The sequence below is a fragment of the Ornithodoros turicata genome, chromosome 6, assembly GCF_037126465.1.
Source record: "Ornithodoros turicata isolate Travis chromosome 6, ASM3712646v1, whole genome shotgun sequence".
In the NCBI taxonomy this organism is placed as follows: domain Eukaryota; kingdom Metazoa; phylum Arthropoda; class Arachnida; order Ixodida; family Argasidae; genus Ornithodoros; species Ornithodoros turicata.
In genome coordinates this window covers 30,648,723-30,668,177 of record NC_088206.1, presented here as the reverse complement: position 1 = coordinate 30,668,177, position 19,455 = coordinate 30,648,723, and the positions used below count along the sequence as shown (strand labels likewise).

Below are 19,455 nucleotides of genomic sequence, written 5' to 3'. Positions count from 1 at the left end.
TCAGCAAAAGTGCCCAACAGCTGCTGCTGGAAATCGCGACATCTTCCGTCGTCCTGTGCATTTTTTTATTTATTCCAATTTTGTTAGTCGGTGGAGAGTATGGGTATTTGAGTACCCAGTACGAACGTATCGCTATTCACATTCAATGTGTGTGTGTTTAGCATCATCATTGTCACTCTCTCCATCCTGGATTTGACCAGTTTCCAGAACGTATTCATACTTCTGCCGTATAATAACAAGCTATGTTTCTTCCATACCTCTTCTATGTAAACGGCGGACGCCTGCGGACGCGCTGAACACCTCTCCGGACTGTCCTTCCGAATCTTGAACAGACACAGCTACGAAGTTACTTGTGGCCTGTATCCGTGACAAGATTCAGTTCGTGAGCCTTGGCGTATAAAGAAGCAGATTAGTCGAGTATCATGAATGGAGCACTCACCACCCAAGACGAAGGGAGTGTGAGACTAAGCACAAAGTCCCCAGCCAAGACAGCCTTCTTGATGTCATCGATGGCTTCTGACAGAAGGGGCAGCTTTCTTCGCCGCGCACGCTCATTTTCTGCGTAAGCAATGCACAATGATCACGTCACTTTCCTGTGCGACATCCATTTCCACTCGTAATGCGAATGTGCCAAGCTGAGCTGTGAGAGAGATGTTCTATCTGAAGGGAAGCAGGCTGCGGGGTCGCGGTAGATACTGGGACGTTAGCAATCATGTACGGAAATCATCATGACTTTGCTATCTCGCTCGGCCAAAACAATACAGTGTAGAGCCAAGTGTATCCGAAACCTTAGGAGCAACTTGACTGCCGTCACTCATTTAGGTATTATACCATGATCTACCTATTCCTTCGAGTGCAGCTATCGGTCACTCTTTGCTCTACGTGCCTCCCTTTAGTTCCGTCATAGTCATCCCAGTATTACTTTTGATGGTGTCAAGTCTGCGGGTCATTGATCAGCTTCTTCTTCATATGGGATGCGGACGTTTCGGTGCAGGACATTCTCCTATGCGGACATCTCGGTACACGAACTTTTCTGTGCACCAACATCTTGGTTTGTGGACACGTCCGTACATGGGTATGTCATCACGTATCATCATCGTCATCTCAACATCTCTCTCTCTCTCTCATGGACCATTTCGGTAAACGTCACCTGCAGAATGCGGGGTGCACGTACTGCACCCGTGAGTATTCTACACTAAGGTATGCAGGCGTGGCAATTTGTGATAATTCATACTGAGCGAACAAGCCATTCAAGCTTGTTCACTAGGTATGAGATTCTACGCGTGGGCCAGAACCTGTGGGGAACACATGAGCTTATAGAAGGACAACCACCACCACCAACCAACACAACCACCACCAAGGTCATTTGATGGGTCGTAAACACTTGTCCTCATTTCTACTTACGAAGTACGAAATGCTACGAATACGAGGAAATAGTATACTGGGATAAAGGCTGGTTTAGAGTCCGGCGGAGCGGGGCGTAACGACGCGCGTCGCGAGCCATCGTCGGTGAGTTCATAGTTCGACGACACTCGCCGAAGCGTGGCGTGGCGGCAACGCGCGTTACGTCGGCCGCCGTCGGGGGAGTAGAGCAATGTTCTACATCTGGCAGCGGCCAGCGAGCTGTGTACGGCGTGGGCTCCGGTGGACTCGCATTTCCAAACATGGCGTCGCCCATTGAGCCTTTGATCGAAGCTGCTAAGGAACATCCGTGCCTATATAATACACGACGGATGGATTATAGAGACAAGCAATAGAACGAGAACATCTGGGAAGACGTGCGACTTTCTTCTTCAATGCAATGCCCATTTTTGGGTATACCAACCGTATTACAGCAGTACAAACATACGATGGGAACACGGATTGTCGTTCGTCGGATTCCAACACGCGGGTACGGGTGCCAGATATCACTACTTTCCCACTACAAAATGTGAAAATCTCCGGAAGTGTTTTCGTTGCGCTGCGCCGAATCTCGTCAGACTATGATCCCGGTAGGATGAGGAAGCGTGGCGTAGCGAACGCTGGCTATCGGCGCGCAAAGCGAGCGGCGATGGGCGAAGACTACGTCGGCTCTAAATCAGCCTTAAGACCTCGCGAATAATATGTCCCTACTCCGAAATGTATTATTCTTGGCACAACAGCTTCCCCTGAGGATGGGGAACAAATCGACAGTCAATCAATTCTTTGACAAACTCCTTTTTATGAACTAATACGACTTGTTTTCGCAAAGCTTTGTCGTACCTTCGATACACCCTGTACTTCTAGTAAATGAGATTAAGTAACGTGCGTTTATGAGCTTCATGCGTATGCGCAATTGCAGTCTTGGTCGCCTGCAGGGCGGAGCGGAATGTATCCACTGTTTCCTCGTGGACTCAGCCATATTGGAATCGCGGCGCCGTGTAGCCGGGGGAGCACGTTGAAGACAATTTACCGCCCAACCAGTGAGAAGGAAAGCACACAGGCTTTCCTTCTCACTGGTTTGGGCGGTAAATTCTTTCCAACGTGCTCCCCCGGCTTGACGGCGCTGCGATTTCAATATAGCGGAGTCCACGAGGAAACAGTGGATACACGGGCCGTGTGCTTCCTTCCTATAGTGTCGCTTTCCGCTTTCTGGCTTGTGCTGGCTCCAAAGCCCTGGGGGTGAGGCTGGCTGGAAAACTGTGTATGTATGCTCGAATAAAATCGGCTACTAATACTGCTTTTCGTATACTTATACGCTTTCCCTTCAAGTTGGAGACCCTATAACCGATACATTAGTAGGTAAAACGTATTGGCTGATGCAAATCGATAGATTTCACAGCAGCGGGCAAAATTTTATGTATATCGTCCATGTGTGCATTAAGTCTAGCGCACCCCCTGCGCGGCAGCGACGAAATATAGCAGCACGTAACTTTTGTGCATTTCGGTGTTGTCACAAAAGGCATAGACTCTTACTGATGTACGTGTTGCAGTCTGGTGATGGTTTAAGTACACCCATGGTGTCCGGGTCACCGGCTGTAGTTGCATAGCAGGATGCTCCACAGTAAGCCACGGCACTAGGGAAAAATCACATGTTGTATAATGATTATCACGTGCATGAGAACATCGATCGAGCATATCAATATCTATATCGAAGTCGATATATAAAATATGTAATATATAAAATATCGATATTATAAAATTATCGATAATATCGCGGGCTTACAATATCGTTAATATGATGAGAATATCGATATCGTTCCAGTTTCAACAGGACAGTAAAAATTCTGGTTTCTCAACTGATTATCGCAATAGAGGCTCGAAGCAGACGACTGAGGTTTCAACCGAAAATACCCGATCACTTCTGAAACGGTGAAGGAAACACCCGATTAACCCCCTAACTTTTGTGTGGGAATATTACCCGATTTCGCCCTCCGAACTGCAAAAATCATAAAACCTGGAAACGAAAAACGGCATACTTCGGCAAACCCATTTGCGAAGCCAAAAGATCGTTCATACCCAGGCTCATGAACAAAATGGTGTTGTGTGCCGTCGATTGCTTAGATTTGGAGGCTACATATACCGGGTGTTTCACGAATATCCCCCGGCTGAATAATTCGTAAACAGTTGGCGCTACCAAAAAGCTTTCTTTTTTTAGTTATCATCCCTGGGACCCAGAACTGAACCGGCTCATGTGCATACGCTCATTAGTTAAATAAATCATTAATACATAAATAAATAAATCTTGATTGATCCTTGTAAATCCAACTCGTAACTTTTAAATGTTACTTCGGTCGCTTTCGGAACCTCTGTTTTAGCGACATGAATCTTCAGCGACAAGCAAGACCAGCAAGCAACAACAAGAAAACAGAAGAACAAGCGTCGACACTTAGCGACTTTTAGAGTAATTAATTGGTTTTGGTTTACATATCTCTTGCGGGAAGCAGCACACCGATGCACTTTTTCACTCAGCTACCCGACTGCCAATTACGTGTCCGTCGGTCTGGTTCGCATGCGGGGACGGCGGAGGATAAGGAACAGACATAAGGGACGCTTCGGTGTATTTGTTGTCATCAGGACAAAGGCATGCTCTGCGGCGGTTCCTTAGGTCTCGATTTGGCTGCACTCGCAAAACTAGTTCATGCAGTTGGTGCAGTACTTGTGTATTCGTTTCGTCAGTGCCGCTCGCGCCCTCTACACTCTCGTATTCGTTTTGTAACTGTGCAGCACTAGAGTCACTAAATAAGCTACGCTTATTTAGTGACTCTATGCAGCACTAGTCCTACACGAGTTCACGGCCGGGCTGCACTTGCTAGATAGGAAGTGCAGTACGAGTGCACGACACGTCTGTAACGCTGATGTGTGTGCGATGCAATACCAATTGCATCGCCGCGATAAACATGTGGGTAGCAATAATGCGGTCATAACTGAGACCTACCAAGCGGATGGTTCGAATTTTTGCCTGCACGGGAAGCATATTACACTCGTCTTTACAGTGTTCGAAAAATGCGCAGGCTTTGGAGCGGCCGGTAATATTTTTGCTTTTTTTCATAAAAATATATATCGATAAAGGACCGAGTAGGAAAAACAAGACTCCTGTTCGTAGTATCCTCCTACAATGTTCCGGTGATAGCCGGTAACACGAACGCGATTTTCCTTCCCTTCCCCGCAACCAAATAGAATGCATACGTCGTCAACTTGGTGTTACTGTCGAAATCCAGCAGATCCAATTCTGCTTACAGGTACAGAGCCATAACAAACACTTATACCAATGACTAGTAAAGCGAATGAAGTACAACTCACACAAACAGATATATGAAAGGAAAGACAAGCGTAACCGTGTATTCACACGAGCGCCTTTTCTGGCTGCGCAGCGACTGAAGGAGGAGAAGGAGGAATCATCCAACCATTCGGTCGCGGGCGGGGCTTATCGTACAGTAGAATCTATGAAGCGCCCAAGTTTTTATCTTATTTTTGGCGAGATATGAAAGAGCCTTGTGCAACATCACTGCTCTCGGCAGCTCCGTCGGTCAGAAAGAACTACACGGATAGTTTGTTCGCGGAGCACAGAATCTGACGACTGACGCGCAGAGCCTTGCGGGAGGACGAAACGAAAAAGAAAAAAAGCCACCCTCTGTTGCCAATGTGACAACATCTTTTGTTCTTTATCTAATACACCTGGTAGAGCAACACCCGATATGGTGGAAACTTGCCGATGATGAGCAACACCTCAATGTACCAAGGAAACATGCCATGTGGAAAAAGGTCGCTTTTGAAATGGAAAAGAGACACCCGGACGTCGAAGCAACGGTAGCCATGTACACCAAAGCACTTTTTGGGTCGCCATATTCACGGCGCAGTCGTTGTATTAGTTGAAAACATGTTAATTATTATCAACGAGTTGGCTGTATGCTCGCGTTCAAAACCAGAAGGTAGCGACTCAGTTTCGGTTAAAAACGTGGATTAACGAGATTCCCACTGTCCCTAGAACACAGACAGAGGGCGAATCCACATGCAAAAGAAACCACAGCCGTTGCAGGAGCCTGGCCGCTTCCGCGGGATCTGTCCCCCAATGGGGGTTTGTCAGACCTGAACCAACACGGAGGCATTTCTTTGCAGATTCAATGGACGTTGGGCTTGGTGGGGTGTTCCCTCCTCGTCGGCCCTGCTGCGGTCGTCCCCCTGGCCGTGGCTTCGCTGGAAGATAGCTTCATGTCCCCCCGACACATTACCGAGCGATACTCTTAGTCAGTCGTACTCGGGCTGGGGTTCTCTTCGTCCCAATTCTCCCACCCTTCCCATTATAAACCACTATTTACTCAGATACTCAAAAGGTTAAAAACGAGAAAATATGTGAGCAGTATGTCGCACGCCAGGTAAGCCAAAGGGTATCAAAATTTAATCCACAAGCCGGCCACTGCAGGGGTCGCACATATTAATAGTTGACTGGCATCATAAATTAACCATGAATTGCTATAATATTTTAGGGCTGTCATTACACAAGCCTACATGGTAGCACCTCGAGGTCACCATCACCTCATGCAGTGCGCTTGCGGGAGGCCACTGTGTGCATACATTGTGTTCTGACAAGCATCAACGAGGACGAACAGTTGTAATAAAGGGAGCCAGTTTTCTTCAGTTTCACTGTTTTTACGTGTTTCCCATCCATCGCAGTAACACAGCTTGGGAACTGCCACAGCGCTTCAAAGTAACGTGTTTTATGCGTGGGCTAGTGCCAAAGATGCAACATATTGACGTATGTACGTTATAGGCGTCTCGGTTTACCATGGCATTATTTCGTAATTGTTAACTGGGGGAGCTTCTTATACAACGCGATATGCATAAAGCGCGAATTCGTAAATTTAATTTTGTTCCATAACTTTATATGTTTGGATGGGAGGTAACGTACCCCCCCCCCACCATAAAAAAAGGTCAGGATAGATCATAAAGGTCGTTTGAGTGGTGGAGGATTATTTCCAAGAGAGGTTCTTTTCCCGTTCCAATTGCACTACCAAAGGTGCGGGTTCATGGTGGTGAACTCTACCTCGCTATGCCACCGGTATATGCGATGATGTTTTATTGCAATGAGTTGTGTACAAAGGCAGTAGACACAAAACCATGGCCTGTCCAACGCCTAATGCAATGGGGCCAATGAAACATAGGAATTGGAAGCTACCAGAGGAGGGGATCGGATCTGACCCATCCGATTTCTGCTCTCTAATAACTGAACTTCACGGCATAGCACGCTATGCGCCAAGCATGGCCACGAGCGATAGGGTCGTCGCTTCTGATTCGAAGAGAGAGGAGGGCGGACGGCTTTTTGTGTCAATTATCATTTATTCGAATTTGGGGGAGGGGGAGTAATGGCAGGATCGGCTCGCCGTTGTTTTCCACACAGAAGTGGGCGGCGTCACGACTATAGGAAAAAAGAAAGAAGTAAGACAGATGGAGGATATAGTATGAAGGGTGGTGTTAGCGAAGTAAGAATCCATCGCCAGGCATCGCTGCTTCTCTAAATACAAGTATCGGATGACAAAGGAGGCGCACTGGCTGACGCTCGAGGGAGAGAACCACGAGACACGAACGAATGCGGACGCGTGGCTGCACGAATCGTTTAATTTTATCCTATATCTAGTATGTAACCTACGAAATAAAATTCAGTTATCCCGTTACGAATTCACTGTGACTATGGTGCTCACAACTGACAGTGGAGATGCGTAGACGGTGCATGAGTTCGTCGGGTGGAGGAAACTGTTAGATGGGTCATTGAGCAAGACCTGCCTTCTGCATAAAGAGGACAAGGTTTCTTGCTTTAGCAGAACGTGCAGCAGAAGAACTACCACACACACACACACCATTGACACAAAAAAGGTGTACGCTCCACTCTGTCTTCCAATCAGCAGTGAGCCCTATCATTCGCCGCAATGGTTTGCGCAGAGCGTGCTATGCGGTGACGCTGGTTTTACTGTGTTCGAAAAAAGTGACCTTTACGCCACAGCCGTCTCTGCTTTGCATCGGCGGTCAACACCGGTCAACACCGTTGACCGCTGCGGAGTCACGGTAGAAAACGAAGACACACAGCTTTCACAGCACTCTTTCCTACGCTCTTTCCCGCTCAACCGCTCCCGCTCTTTCCCGCTCATTTACGAACGCTTTATGCATTTAGAGGCATGTTTAAAGGGACTCTGACCAGAAGTTCAACAAATCTTTCGTTTGCATCTATTACGAAAGTACATATAATATGCCTCCAAGCCACACGCGAAATATTTTGGCTGTGCGCGGCCGCAAAGTTTGCCAAACGGGGAGCTGAAAACCAGCTTGGGTTTTCCTCCTCAACTCGCACAATCGGCGCCAAAATCTAGCCTCTTTGTAGTGGATACCCGCCAATTTCCGTGTGCGTGACAAAAACATGAGGTTCAAGTTTCATTGGGCGCCTTGCGGCGCCGTGCAAATGCAGAGACTTCGAGCCCGGAACTTTTTTCTGACCTTTCTGCGATCGAGAAGGAAATTCTGTGTGCTGAACAGTTCGGAAGCCTCGCTTTCCAACGTCGCCGATGCCGCAAATGCGAACCGAAGTCAAAGCTCTACAAACATCGGTCACAGATGAAGCAAACAGCATCAGTCGCCTGTCTTCGACAGACAGGTAAGCGATGAGCTCTTTTAACGCACACTGTGATAAAACATGTAAACGCGTTCTCCGAAATTTCGTGTCCTCATATCTAATGCCTACTTGCTGTTTAAGGTGCCGGTGCGGCTGGGATGTCATAATGCCGAAGGATCTCGAAAGCGCAGCCGAATGACAGCAATTTGAGTGCATTACAACCCACGAAGATTTGCAATTTCTATGCCTCAATACGACTGTCCTGAAGGTGGATTCCGTGGGCAGCGCGAACCTATGAGCGACCATATTCACAAGTAAGTCACATTTGGCCCTATCGAACGATGTTAAAATTTAGTTGCTCAAAATTGGTTTGGTCCTGCATTAAAGTCGCTAAAAGCTCCAGGACAGGGCGCACCACATAAAAGACGACACAATACAGAATGAAATGGAGAAAATCAATGTAGGTAACTGTGTAATTGTCAGTGTGTTGCGTCTTAAGTCACCTTTTTATGTATTGCCCTGTGCTTAGGTTTTAGCGTAGGCTTTTAGCAATATTGAGTGTTCTCACTTTCAATTCACTGAAAAGTAGAAAAATGTTGGTTTCTAAAAGAATACAGCATGTGTAGTAATATACAGGGCGTGTGCAGATAAATTGCAGTTGCTCTCAAGTACATGTGGAAATGCCACGACACACACCCTGTGCTGTGACCGGCTACCTGTTTGCCTAAACTATATTTTATGTACATCTGCGTAGACGATATGGATATACTGCGTATCGCCAGTTTGCAACGTGTTTTTACCACAAGCTCGGGAAAAACAAGAACATGGTCATCCGAGTAGTTGCTCGCCTGTGCAGTGAACAGGATCTGGGGGGCCTTCCACACAGAAGCTGCCACAGGCTTCAAGTACCCAACATCCAAACTGGAGGCACCTCTTCGCACAGCTCGTCTATCGCATTGAAACTAATTCAGCATCTGTATTTAGGATTACTTATAGCTCTCAGGATGATGCATGGACCATGATTTCAATATGTTGTGTTGGAACACAACATTAGTCCTTTTTAATAAGTCTTGCGGAACGATAGATGAGCACTCCTTTCGTGACATTGTGTACCGTTGCTACACTGAACAATTTCTTGAGCAAGACGGATGAACAAATGAAAAGCAGAATCTGTCTTTCCACTATGCATGTTCCTTGTAACTTCTGTATTTGTTGAGTGACCCATGTTATTGTCCCCCCTCATGTAATGCCCGCAAGGGCCTTTGAGGTATATTCACGAATAAATGAATATCAAAACCAGAAAGAGATGTAACATCTATTGTAATACCTATCCTCTCTTTGTGTGAATGATACATAAACATCCTCAGAAGGTATGTTGTCACACTTTGCCTCATTGTGCTTAAAGCCCAATTCCACCTCTTACATCATCTCCACATCCTCAATTTCCAAAGCTGTACGAGGCTAAAGTAATCAGGTACGAATAAAAAAAAAGGGGAAAGAGGAAATTGAAAGCTGACGCATCTAAATTCAAAGAAACCCTGGTGCTTTCTCGGGGCTACACATGTCTCAGTCCTGGATGATATAAAACAGCTTTTCCGTGCCTTAGTGATTGATTCCCTTGATTGCCCTGACGGTGAGGCAATACTCATCGGCTTGGTGGCAAGTGGGCTTGTGTCTGATAGTGCGGTTTGTAATAAAGAGAGCAAGGAACATCTCTCTACGGTCTTAAGAAGGATATCAACATAACCTGTCAAGGCATGGCATTTCATATTGCTTTCAGAAGTACAACACTGCTCATAGAAGCTGCAACCATTCATGTTGGGACAGCATACTGGAGTTACCTCAGGCAGTGCATCCAGAACTGGGAATCAGGTTCATAGAGATCACCTTATGAGAGAAACAGCGACCGTGCCAGGTGAACACGCTCCAGGAATTTTGTGTAGGTTTAGGGGGTACGCCTTTTAACAGTTTTGATGGAAAGCAGGGTGTGTATAACATTGACCTCTGGTGTATGAATTCTTGTTATCGACGATCAGGTACCCATGTTCTAGTAATCTGGAAAAGCCTTAGCCCTCTTGCAGGAAATTGCTAATGAATCAGAGTGTCTTCTGTGGAAACAGGTCGTAACTGTCTTTCTAGCCACCCTTCTTAGTTGCCCTAGCAAAAGCAAATATGTAATGCTGCAGACAATATCTAATGCTAGCACACCAATTGCTTTGAGTGTTCTCAGGCTCCTGAAATGGACCTACCTCGTGCATACGCTGTGCCATGTCGGCAAGAACATAAATCAGATTGCCTTTACTTTCGAAATTGGCCTTTCGGTGCTCCATGTGACTACAAGAATGGTATCCCCTAAACAATAGGCAATAAGAATGATTTCTACAATGTAATGAGCTTTGTAAAACTACAACTTTATTTGAAAATATATTCCAAATGCCGGGTGGCGACCTCATAATGTAGCATCCTTTACTGCCAACACCGATAACACAACGATTACAAACAGAGCGTAAACGTTTTGCTGCCTATCCGGATGGCATCATCAGTACAACAAGGGCCAAAGACGAGCACATCAGCCTACTTATCTAAGAGGGCGTCATACACATCCGATAGGGGGCCACGGTTTGTATTACAGGCTGATGCATCACGTCTGATAAAAAAGGACTCTAAGCACTTTCTAGGGCCACACCGCTTGTCATGTGCGAAGGCTACCACACCATTAAAATTAAATACATGTCCCTTCGGCCAACAATGATAGACTAATTCGGTCCTGGTTTGAGTAGCATTAGAAGCCTTGGCAACGTCCCTTGTGTGCTCTTTTGGTCTTGTCTCACGTCTTTTTGTCTCTCTCGCCAGTGTAGGTTGCATCACAGTCCATGCACTTAACTTTATATGCACAGTCTTAATGCCTGATTGGCACAGTGCCCCTCAAATGGCGTATGAAACACCTTGGATGAGAGGAATGCACACCGTTGATTTGACTCCTTCGATGTTGTTTTTGACTCTTCACTGTTGTAGCGATGATGCCACCCGGATAGGCGACGAAACGTTCACTCTCTTTGTTCTCAATTGTTGTGTTAAGTCGGTGTTTTCAGTAAAGGATTCTACATTATGAACTTTGTTTGAATGATGATTAGTGCCGAGCTTCATACCCTGGGCCACTACTCTGGCAATTGCTTGCGGTGATGTGGTGAAATGGGGTAATGAGCCTTGTAAACAATTTACTTGGCAATATATTTATTTATCTGTCATAGGTTGAAGAACCGTGTGGTGTTACATAACGAAGGCGCGTGTAATTATACAAGACCGATCACCGAAAGGACTTGCTTCACACTAGGTTAAAATGTGATGCAAATGTAACGTGACAAATGCTGCATGGTGGCAATATGATAGGTTCTCTTCACGAATTGCTGGCACGGTTGCGGTTAGTCAAGAAACTGCATATCCAGTTAATAATAGCAGGATCAAATTTTAATGAGGCTAGTTTGGCCATCACGCAAGCATAAAGCATGTCAAAAGCCCTCAGAAAATAAAAATTATGCTGCATCTACATGAACCCAGAAATCAAGACAGTTTAAAATGCGGTGACCGAATTTTGTTAGTTTTGTCTATATACGTTTTCTAATGCCATGTTGGAATTTTTAAAAAAGAAACATAGACTCAACATGGTTAACAACGTGCTGGTGTATGATGTGCTCCACTATACTACAGGGAACCCTAAAAATTGGAGCTGGTTAGTAGATAGAAAGAGCATAGTTGACACCTCTTCTGAAGACAGAAATTAGCTTGTGACCTGTGCCCACGACTCAGACACATACAAAGCACCTTTCACACAGATTAACACATCTTCGTTCCAGCACTTCCACCTTCAAATGTTCATCGCTGTTGAGTGGTCTGTCATTCTTGTAACACAGATCTTAATTGAAATGCAGGTGCATAAGGGATGCCCTGAAAGAAAAGCGTTTGGTTTTAGTCCCCTTAATGTTTCCGAAAACAAACTTCACAGTGACTATTCTTCTGAAATGAGCAACTCTGGAACGAAAGCAAAAACTATCTCTGACCACATCATTATATCCAACTGAAACATGACACTTCAATTAAATAATGGCAGTTAAAGATGATGATGATGATTCAATTTTAATGGCGCATAAGCAACCCAGGCTATAGTGCGCCACAACAGTGGGAACATTGTGACTATGAAAAATCAGACGATTATACTAAAATAATATTATAATAAAAATAAGCAGTGGAAGAAAAGGCAGAAAGAATTGTTGGCGTTGTGCGGCTGGTGTCGATTTTTCCACACTAGGCGTTCAATAATAATGTACGTAGATATGCTATAGCATCAAAAGTACAGCGATATACACACTCAATATGTGGTGGAGATACGTGAAACCAATATAACACATACTTACATTTCAAAGTTCCTTGAAAAAGGCAGTCCAGGTCTGTCGGATTTGTCATACTTGATACAAAGCGAGTAACCACAGTGTGGAATGACGTGCAGACGTCAGACGTGCAGACGTGCAGCCCCCACGACCTTTCGTCAATTGCTTCTTTCGTCCATTGAGTACCAAGCGCCGTGCACATAAAATTAATGCTGCAACCTTCAACCGCAGCATGAACGTTATCCACGGCCGCTAAGCTGACAGCACATTGGAACACTATCTGTGTAGGCATTCCAGAAGGGCATAGCCTCAGCGCCTAATCATTTACCCTCTCGCTCCTTCAGTCGCTGCGCCGTCAGAAAACACGCTCGTGTGAATACACGGTAAACACGACAGTGGTCGCGGAAGCAGACGACTAGCCTGCTCCTGCCCAAGCAGCACAATGTACTGAAAGTCGAGTGCAACAGGGGTGGACGGGTAGGTGGATAGCCTTGAACAGACTCGTAAAACTAAAGAACATTGATAAGACACATACCGTCCACCCCTATTGCACTGGACTTTCAGTACATTGTGCTGCTTGGGTGCACTCGCTTCTTCGTTTTGGAAGCGACCGCGCAGCGTTAGTACTGAACTTACACTTACACTGTCTCAGTCGGCGGCGGACGCGCTTGCACCACATCGGCACTCCCCTGAACTAGTGCCGGAAGTGCAGGGCAAATCGAACGAATCGGATGAACACGTAATTGGCAGACGGATAGTTCAGCCAAAGAGCGCATTTGTGCCCTGCTCCGCGCAAGAAATATTTAAACCCAAACCAATTAATTACACTAAAATTCACAAATTGTCGACGCGGGTTCTTTTCTCGAACATTTTTCTCTGAAGGCTCCGGTCGGTAAAAGCAGAGGTTCCAAATGTGTCCGAAACGTTTAAAAATTACGAGTTTTATTTAAAAGGATCAATCAAGATTGACCGAGACATTTGTTCGAGAAAAATCAGTGAGTAAATGTAACTGAATAAAACTTTCTAAGGACGAAGCGCAATCCTTCTCGCGTTAGCGGCACGTGCAGCAGTGGCAGCTATCATGGCTGCGAGCAATGTGTCTGTAGCTGTAAAACAGCGATGCATAATCAAGTTCCGTGTGGAGGAGAATATCAAACCAGCTGAGATTTTGCGATACAGGAATAGTATGGAGAACGAACTATGTCAAGGGGATGAGTGTGAGAGTGGTGCAGACAATTTGGTGAACGACGGGATATTATGACGAATGAACCACATGGACGCGTTCGTCCGGCTACAGTCACGCCAGTGAACATCGCAGGCGTTGAGCAACCCACCCTCGAGAACCGACGAGCAAGAATTCGGGACATTGCAGCTCAGCCTAATATTAGTGTCCGCAGTGTGGAGACAATCATTCACAAGCACTTACTGTGCACGTCTGTGCAACATGGGTTCCCCGACACCTCACTTGTGACCGGAAGGGAACGCGCGTGTCAGTCTCTGAGCAGCTGCTGTTTCAGTCCCATGGGGACGAATGTTTGCGATAAATAATCACGTGTCATGAAACCTGAATCATTTCAGCCCAAAGACAAAAAGGAGCAGCATGGAATGGCGATATAAGGTTTCCCCGCCGCCACAGAGAAGGAAGAGGCAGCCGCCTGCTGTAAGCCCATGCGAACTCTCTTCAGGGACATGCAGGGTGTTATCCATGTGGACCTCTTGGAGCAAAGTGTCATGATTAACGCCCTGTACTGCTCCACGTTGATAAAGTGTGCCGTGCGAAACGCAGTCCGCAAGAATAGGCCTTAGATGTTGTCCGGAAGGGTCATTCTTCTTCATGACAATGCCCGGCCTCACACGACGAATTTGACGGTAGCAACCCTGGCTGAAATGCGCAGGTATGTCTTGCCCCATGCCTCCTACAGCCCAGATTTAGCCCCAAGCGATTACCATTTCTTCGGGACCCTTAAATAGGAGCAAAGACGGTCTACACAAATGAGACCCTCCAGAAAGATGTGTTGCAGTGGCTACGACAGCAACCCACTTATTTCTACGCCAACGTCGTCCAAAGTTGCCAGAGCGATGGCAGCGGTGTATAGGTACGCATGGTGAATACTTTGAAAAACTGACGTAGTTTGGTGATGCCGGAATTTTCCATTGCATTTAAAGGAATAAAAGTCTCGGTCAACCCTGAACGAGGCTCGTAGCTAATGAGCATATTGGAATGAGCCGCTCACTCTTCAGTTCATGGCCGATGTCTCAGGGATGCTCACTGAAAAGGCACCTTTACGATAGCGCCACATATTTACGAATTATGCAGCCGGAGGACCTTCGTGAAACACCAGGAGCAGAGAAGCGATGTGGGCGACGCACGCTAAAAAACTGAAATTGTCAACCATTGTTGAACTAAAGGACATGTGTTTAATTTTGTCGGTGTGGCCCGTATGGGTGGCTAAACGTCCGTTTTGTTTTGCGTCTATGTTGTGTTAAGCCGGAGCAAGAGGGAAGTTTCACACAATACGAGTATTTATGTACCGCACAGTATATCAGCGTTATTGTACCTGTATGACTTACCAAAGTTAAGTATTCTGGGGGCGATTATGCAGACAGTGTTTTAGACAATTTGTCTTTTCTTATATTAACTGCTGGTGCTGTTTTACCTGCTACCGAAATGCCGAGTAACCGAATGCCGCCACCTGCCGCTCAAATGTTCCGAACTACTAGCGTCGCTACAAACTCGAAAACGTGTATTTAATTGAAGTTTCCTTAGAGGTTGGAACTATTGCGGCCAGAGTGCTTAAATATTCAATTGAGAGAGGTGGCTAGGAATCTCTTGCGGCGAATCCAACACTGTTCGTGCAGGGCCATCAAAATTGAGCTGTCGCAAACAATGTTCACAGCGACAAGGTTTACGGAACGCTCCTCGGTAAGTTATTCGGCTGTAAAAATCGACAGCTCAAGCGCTTGCTTGTGCTCTGCGGTACTTTGACACACGCAGAATATGTTTGCCATTGACAAGGGAACAGCATGATTGGAAAAACTACAGGCTGAAAATTCAGTTGTAAACGGACTTTTTTTTTTTATTTCTTCCGCAAATAAACGATGTTCTTCAACAATGCCTCCTGTTTTGCAGTAACTAATGGCACAGCCTTATGTTGTTTTGTTCATATCATGTGCTGTTCAATAGCAGGAAAATTCGATTTACGACCAATATCTGCGAGAACGGTGTTGGTCAAATTAACGAAATTCGGCTGTATTGCGTTTTCGTCTCGTTCAAGACAAGTTTGCGTTCGCAGTATCTAACGTCAAGCTTTTCCATCTCCTTCACTGGCGGATTGTTGGATTTTCCGTCTGTCTGCCTATATTAAATATCTAATATATTCTCGAAAATATTCACATATTTATTTAACGACACGCTAATATACCTTTTATTACGAGGTATTTACCAACTGTGGGTACATAAGTCATTCCGTCCTGTAATTGAACAAATAGGCGGGACCAAGCAAACTCTGAGGATAGCAGACAGCATACAGAAGCGACAGGATACATGGCAGACAAGATAACAGAAGCGACATACGGCACCGAAGTCGACAATGGGTTTGGCAGTGTCATTCTTGCCGTGCACATTACTCCATTTAAGCTTGCCACGAATGGATAGTTTCGGCAGAGACAGGTCAGTTGAGACGCCTCGCAAAATACAGTGTTCCTACTAAAAGCAGATAACACGGCATAGATGCAGACGAGCTGGTGGATGGACTCCATAGTAGAGGAGCCTCACCATCGGCAAACACGACGAAACAACACACCACAACAGCTTGAAACCAGCAAAACGTTTACTTTCCACAAGGACACAACATTTGAAAACTGTACACGTAGGAAACGAAGGGAGGAAGGGGAGCTTTCACAATAACGCAATTTACTGAAATGATGCACGACTTCGCTTCTGCGGTTCACGAGATAAAGCAAACAGATGCTGTATTTTTGGATCTCTGTCGCGTGTTTGATAAAGTGGTGCACAAGAAACTTGAACAAAAACTCCAACATATTTGACGTAATGATGCAGTTATTAGGTGGATGTCTGATTACTTGTCTGATAGGGAACAATTCGTGCACTTCGCTGGCTCCAGTTCCTACGAGCTCCGGTTAGCTCCGGAGTCCCACAGGGATCTGTGTTGGGACCAGCACTCTTTCTTCTTTATATGAACGATATCTGTGAATCGGTGTCTCACTTACCAGTATGTATCAGACTATACGCTGATGACTGTGTTGTTTATTGTCGAGTCAGTGATGAGAATGATCATATTATACCTGCACATGCTCTAGAGAAAATTAACGATTGGTGCGATATGTGGCAGATGTCAATCAATCCCGAGAAAACCGTTGTTATGTCTATATCACTCAAAAGGAAACCTCTTATTCACAGTTACAGTATCCGAAATATTCCACTTAGGAGAGTTGAACAGGTTAAATACCTAGGGATAATCATTCAGTCAGATTTATCATGGAATACGCAAGTAGACCACGTTGTGAACAAGGCCAGAAAGAAACTGTGGTACGTAAGACGAAATTTAAGGTTTCTAGCATGTGAAACGAAATTGAGTTGATATTCAGTTTATATAAATCCCTTGTGAGGCCTGTACTGGGGTATGGGTCTGCTATTTGGGATCCGTTTACCAAGAGGAATTATGACAAGTTAACAAGGGTTCAAAATCAAGCACTGAGATTTATTTTTAACAGTTACGGCACTTCTATTACAATGTTACAGCAAAGAGGAAACTTAGGCAGCACCCCGGACAGATTTAGGATGGAGAGACTCAAGTTCCCGTACCAAATAGTGCGTGGAATATAAAACATCGACATAGATTCTTACACACGGTTTCGCGAACTTCGTCCTACAAGAAGCTCTCATAGTACCCTTTTCCAGGAACCATTCGCACGTGTAGATTGTTTCAGGTATTCGTTTTTTCCACGCACTATTCGCGATAGGAATTCGTTGCCACAGGCCGTACATAATGTAACCAAATTACAGCAGTTTGTTCACGGGACCACCTGAGTCTGACCAAATGTATCACACTCTTGTATTTGTATGCATGTGCTTGCAGTGCAGGTGTGTCTATGTGTGTCTATTCTGAGTGCCATTTTGAGTGAAATGTTTTGGCCCACCCTACGTGAACCCTTTGATAGGTTTGTAGCATATCTAAATAAATAATAAATAATTTCGTCAACAACAGAATAGGGTCAGCGAAAGTAAGCAGGGCAGAGGAGGCGTTTGAAAGCATGGTGGGTAGCCAACGCTTGTTTCAATGGACGCTTTATTGTATCCGGCTCCCGAGCTAACACAGCGGTTTCACTCCATAACGGTTGGGAGCTTGACTTACACAGCTGACTCATTCCACGCCAAGTGATCCAGCGATGCTGCTCGACCATCCCGATTGTCACGAAAAAAAAAAAAAATCAGAGTCCATTGTGGTGGTAGGCGTATATCAAATCAGAAATATTAGCCTCAAACACCGACGCGTTCCGACAAAAGAGCTCTGAAGTTTGCGCTCGGAGCAAAAACCATGCCCCCTCTGGAAGCGTGTCGAGAGTGTTCTACTGCAGTTTGTGCCCTCTTCCATGAACAACAAGACACTCGTAGGGATGTCACATTGAATAGTTGAACACTGTCACTATCGGTCTCGGCATGGCGATTGCAGATATACCGCATCCGCCAAAAACTAAACTCAACAATTTCACGAGGGCACTGTCCGATTCAACGATCTCCTCCGGTCCATGAACCCGACGTTGGATTTTGTTGCAATACAACACTGCTCGTATAGAGAAGCGTCCATTTTACACCGCCTGAGACTTAATATCGCCAGAAGCCTCCGGGTTTTCTACAAGATGGGCCTTCTCGACTCGCCGAAATACCCTACTTGCGCTGTTGATGCTGATATATTACACATCTTCTCCTCGAGCGCCGCAGATTCAACAGCCCCCGAGTCACCCTCAGACGACGCCTTCTGGAGCTACGGTGCACATACTTTTCTCTGACATTCCAAAGCGGCAGAGGTCTCATGCACTGCTTGCGACATGAAATGTTGTGTCACCTCATCCCTCACTGCCCCCACGCTCACATCTCACCATCATGTACATTACTCTAATCTGTTTTTTTTTCTTGTTGTTTTTTAAGATTTTCTCTTCATTCTCTCGCCTCTCATTTTTTTGTCATTGATTTTGTAATTATTTACTTGAGGAATAGCAAGCAGACAGTACGTTTGGCTGACTATTCGTTCTCTCTTTTAATTCTTTTTCTTCTAATAGTATGTCCCTCCCACCTCTCTTCCGAGGCACGTAAACGTCACTTTTGTAAACGTTTCTAACTAAAACCGGCCTAGCCCGGAGTCAATTGAGACAATGCGTATTGAATGAATGAACGGCGATGGTACAAATGCTGTGCAGGGTGCCGGAGTGCAAATAATTAGTACAAGTGGTGGGAGATGGCTTTTTTTTGCAGCACCCAAGGCGCAACCCTTGCAGGAAGATGAAAAAAATTGTATGTCAGTTCGAATAGAATAGAATAAAAGTAGAAAGAAAAAATGAAAACGTAGGTCGCATTGGCGGAGCTGGTGGTGTAGGTCACTTTGGTAAGGCATAACTCGCTAGAGTCGTAGAAGTGCGTATCTCAACGTTAATACTTCGAATGTAAAGGCTTTTGTCCTTTACAAAATACGAAGTTCCTTTTCTATTTCTTTTGATGGGTAGCACGCTCACGTATACATACTGGCACAGTACCAGAGAGAAGACTAAAATATTGAAGATGTTCTATGTGGATCAACTGAAGCTCGCCATAATGCTAAAGGAGCTCCTACCAGATACTGACGTGTTCCAGATAACTGTTACCTGCACTCTTCAAAGTCTCTGCTTGAGCACTCCTTGAAGCAGTCGTCCAGTGTCATTACTCCAGCTGACAAATCAGGACGAGTTATACCTGTGCCAGCCTTCAGCTTGTAGTCACCTGCGGGAATGATAAAA

General features: G+C 45.5%; 1 protein-coding gene across 1 annotated transcript in view; it reads right to left on the bottom strand.

The window, feature by feature from the left end:
• The window catches only part of LOC135396504 (uncharacterized), a 140,564-nt gene that overhangs the window by 13,829 nt on the left and 107,280 nt on the right, over nucleotides 1-19,455 (bottom strand). Inside the window, exons 16-19 of the mRNA XM_064627517.1 lie at nucleotides 19,324-19,438; nucleotides 2,935-3,035; nucleotides 440-558; nucleotides 258-357 (exon numbers count right to left, since the gene is read on the bottom strand). Of these exons, the coding sequence (XP_064483587.1) occupies nucleotides 258-357; nucleotides 440-558; nucleotides 2,935-3,035; nucleotides 19,324-19,438 (435 nt within the window). The remainder of the gene's footprint in view (nucleotides 1-257; nucleotides 358-439; nucleotides 559-2,934; nucleotides 3,036-19,323; nucleotides 19,439-19,455) is intronic.